General features: G+C 31.1%; 1 protein-coding gene across 1 annotated transcript; it reads right to left on the bottom strand.

The window, feature by feature from the left end:
• On the bottom strand, nt 1-418 carry LOC110112405 (40S ribosomal protein S24-1-like). The gene has a single exon (XM_020844618.2). It carries the CDS (start codon nt 415-417, stop codon nt 1-3), a length of 417 nt encoding a protein of 138 aa, XP_020700277.1. The 5' UTR covers nt 418.
• Between the last annotated feature and the right edge of the window lie 2,899 nt (nt 419-3,317).

Raw genomic sequence — 3,317 nt, 5'->3', positions numbered from 1 at the left:
TCATTTCTTCTTGCCTGACTTAGTAGCATCTCCATCTTTGGTCTTCTTCACACCATGAATTTTCTTAGCTCTGTTCTTTCTTTCTTTCATCTGCTTTCTTGATTTCTCCACCTTTGTGGCCAATCCATTCCTGATGAGTCGGTATTTGGGCTCAAACTTCTTAGCGCTCTCCAAAGAATCATATATCACACGAAACCCAGTAGACTTCCCACCGCCAAAATGCGTCTTGAATTTGAACACAAAGATCGAGTTCTGATCCTTAACATCGTACAGCTTCGCTAGCTTATTTTTCAACTCAGCCTTGGACACATTCGGCCTTCCCGGATGATGAACATCGATCACGAACTGCTTGCACGAGAGAAGGCAATTAGTCATGAACTTTTGGGTCCTGATGGTAACTGCTTTGGAATCTGCCATTATTTTTCCTCCCTCCGATCAGGAAAATATCGCGCTCCCTGTAAATGAGAGAAACCAGCGAGAAAGTGACTCTTGAGGATGGCAAAGGTGCAACAACAGAATTCCATGTTATATTTATGGGGATAAGAATAATAGGGTTGCACATTATAATATTTTATATTACGAAAATATAATAGAATAATTGAAAAGTTTATATCAAATTATTCTATCAAAAAATTTGTTAAGATGAGTCTCAAACCTCTTAATTTTGATTTAAGATTTGCGTAATTCAAATTATTCATATAGGACGGCGTTATTCTTAAACCAGATCTAAGTTTTTTTAGACTCATCCTCACCGAAAACCAAAATTTCTATAACACGACAACAACAACAACAACAACAACAACAACAACAACAAATGGTTATATATAGCATAAAATTTGTGCGTGATAAAAATGTTTACCAAAATTATATAATTGCCCATGCATCTTGAAATGAATTTTTAAATCTTATATATGTTTTATATGGGACGGTTTTCTTAATGCTTCTTAAGTCAGCTTTTTTGTACAAAAATAAATTTTTATTACTAGAAAGATTCTTTAAGAAGAAGTAAGAAAGCCGTCCCAAATGAAGCAATATTCTCATTTATTATACAACATTTACACTTATAAATGAAATTGCACAAATCTCTCTTTATAACAATAAAAATAGCCACGTGTTGATACCACAAATATTGTGCCTTTGCTTGAAATACGCTCTTCCAAAACTACAAATGTTTAACAAAATTAGCCCCACACTATTCCTATATTTATAACTATTATCGATTCTACCATATATCATTGATTGAGATGAAAAATATAAAGTTATTAACTTGTTATGTTGCTTCATTTTCAATCATTTTCCTTAATCACATTAAAGAGTTCAATGTAGGAAAAATTCTTTTGTTCCAATCAATATCGCACAAGATTTTAAGAATATCACAAGCCTAATGCTTGGGATCCCCACATATCAAATCTTAACTTATATGTGATGTCATAATAATTTAACATCTACCACGGAGATCTACCGTAAGGTGTGAATAAATGAGTCGTTTGATTTTGTAGTAATCGCTAAGAAGAGAGGTTGCTTCATCCTTACCTTTCTGAAGAGGTTCCCAATGAAGTGGTGGAATATTGATGTTCCAATAGCAGTTGAATTGCGACAATGAAATTATTAAAACTAGCAAGAATATTTGCAGAGGAAGAGGGAGATGTATCCTATGTTAGACGACATGTAAAGGTGGAGGCATATATACCATATGATCCTAGAGGTTGCTTATACACAACTTGCAATGGTAATATTTGAGATGGCCTTCGATGATAGAGATGATTATGATAGATGATGAATGGCATGCCTGCTATATAAATGCAGCAGTAACTAATACCCATTTTTTCATAGCAAAATTGTGTGGATACAACTCAACATTGCAATTTTTTTGCTAAAAACCAAGTCTTCATCCCTACAAAAAAGTTGTCTATTTATATATTTTACGCCACGCCACCAATATTTTATGTTTGAGCACTAAATCAATGAAAAATAAATTTAATTTAGTAATTCAATAGAATTGATAATTTTTTTATATTAAATACCATTAACATTTATACTATTTAATGAAAAATATAAATAAATGTTTTTTTTTTGTCTTTTGGTTACATTTATGATTGCACATCTCTTGATAGCTAGTTCGAGCATCGTTACTATGCTCTTTCTTGTACAAGATTTTTATGATTATATGATATAATAATGGGTGCAAATTCAAAAAGTTTGTATGGCTTTATCTAATTTATTGCCTAAATTAAAAACTTGAAAAATGTCTTGTATTTACCCAATCTAGCATATAAAGTTTAGTATCATTTCCTTGCTTTGGAATTAAAATGGGCTCATTTACTATCCACTTTCCTCTTCGAAACCTACCCTAAACAACGAGCCTTAATCCTTGTTATCACTTTTTGTCCTCTTCTAATAGCTCTCTTCATAGCCATGATGCTATATGTTAGTAATCTGGCCACTTTTATTAGCATTCATAACTTTTTGATATAAGATTTGGCTCATTTATTAACCTACACAATATTAAATGTCATTTATATATCAAATGGAGCATCTATACAATAATATCTTTCTTATGCCACTTCATTTTTGCTTAATAGTTATGACAGCCAGCTCAACTTTATGCAGAGGCAAAAGGAGGTGTACCATATGTTTGACACTTGCAAGTCACTAGCGCCAAAGGTGATGAGGAAAGTGACTTCATCACAAATGATCGATGAGGTAGTGAAGTCGGTGGTTTGTACGGAGTGCAAGTTCGCGAAAGAAGAATGATAGACAAAGATATTTCCATTGTTGTGCGTATGATGAGATATCAAAGATATTTTGTACCACAATGGAGCACATTTAACAACCATAAAAGTAGCATTGTATAAGAGCCTGGGTTAAGACAAGATCCTCATTGGATTCAACTTATGTTTGTAAAGTATATATATATATATATATAATAAAGGAAAATAAAAAATTTTGTTTAACATATAATTACACTACAAACTTTGAATAATTTGAAGTTGCTTTCTTATTTTCTCTCAACAAAGATATGTAAATATTTGGATGATTAACTGAGAAAAGCGAAAGGAGATAAATAATGTGTGAATTAGTTGTATCTTTGCCCTCACTTTATTTTTTTTTACTCTATAAAATTTGGCCAAAAATTAGTCCTAAAATATGAAAAATTTAAAAATAAGGTGACAAATTTTTTTCTATGATATTATTATTTTTTAATTGATATATTTTGATAGAAAGTTTTTTTTTTATTATAGCCAACATTTTATTCAAATACATCATGATTATATCTTTTATACTATTTTAAAATAAATATAAAGATTTTGAGATCA

The sequence above is a fragment of the Dendrobium catenatum genome, unplaced genomic scaffold, assembly GCF_001605985.2.
Source record: "Dendrobium catenatum unplaced genomic scaffold, ASM160598v2 original_scaffold_190442, whole genome shotgun sequence".
Lineage (NCBI taxonomy): Eukaryota > Viridiplantae > Streptophyta > Magnoliopsida > Asparagales > Orchidaceae > Dendrobium > Dendrobium catenatum.
Note: the sequence above shows the minus strand (reverse complement) of the source record. Positions and strands in the feature narration are given on the sequence as shown.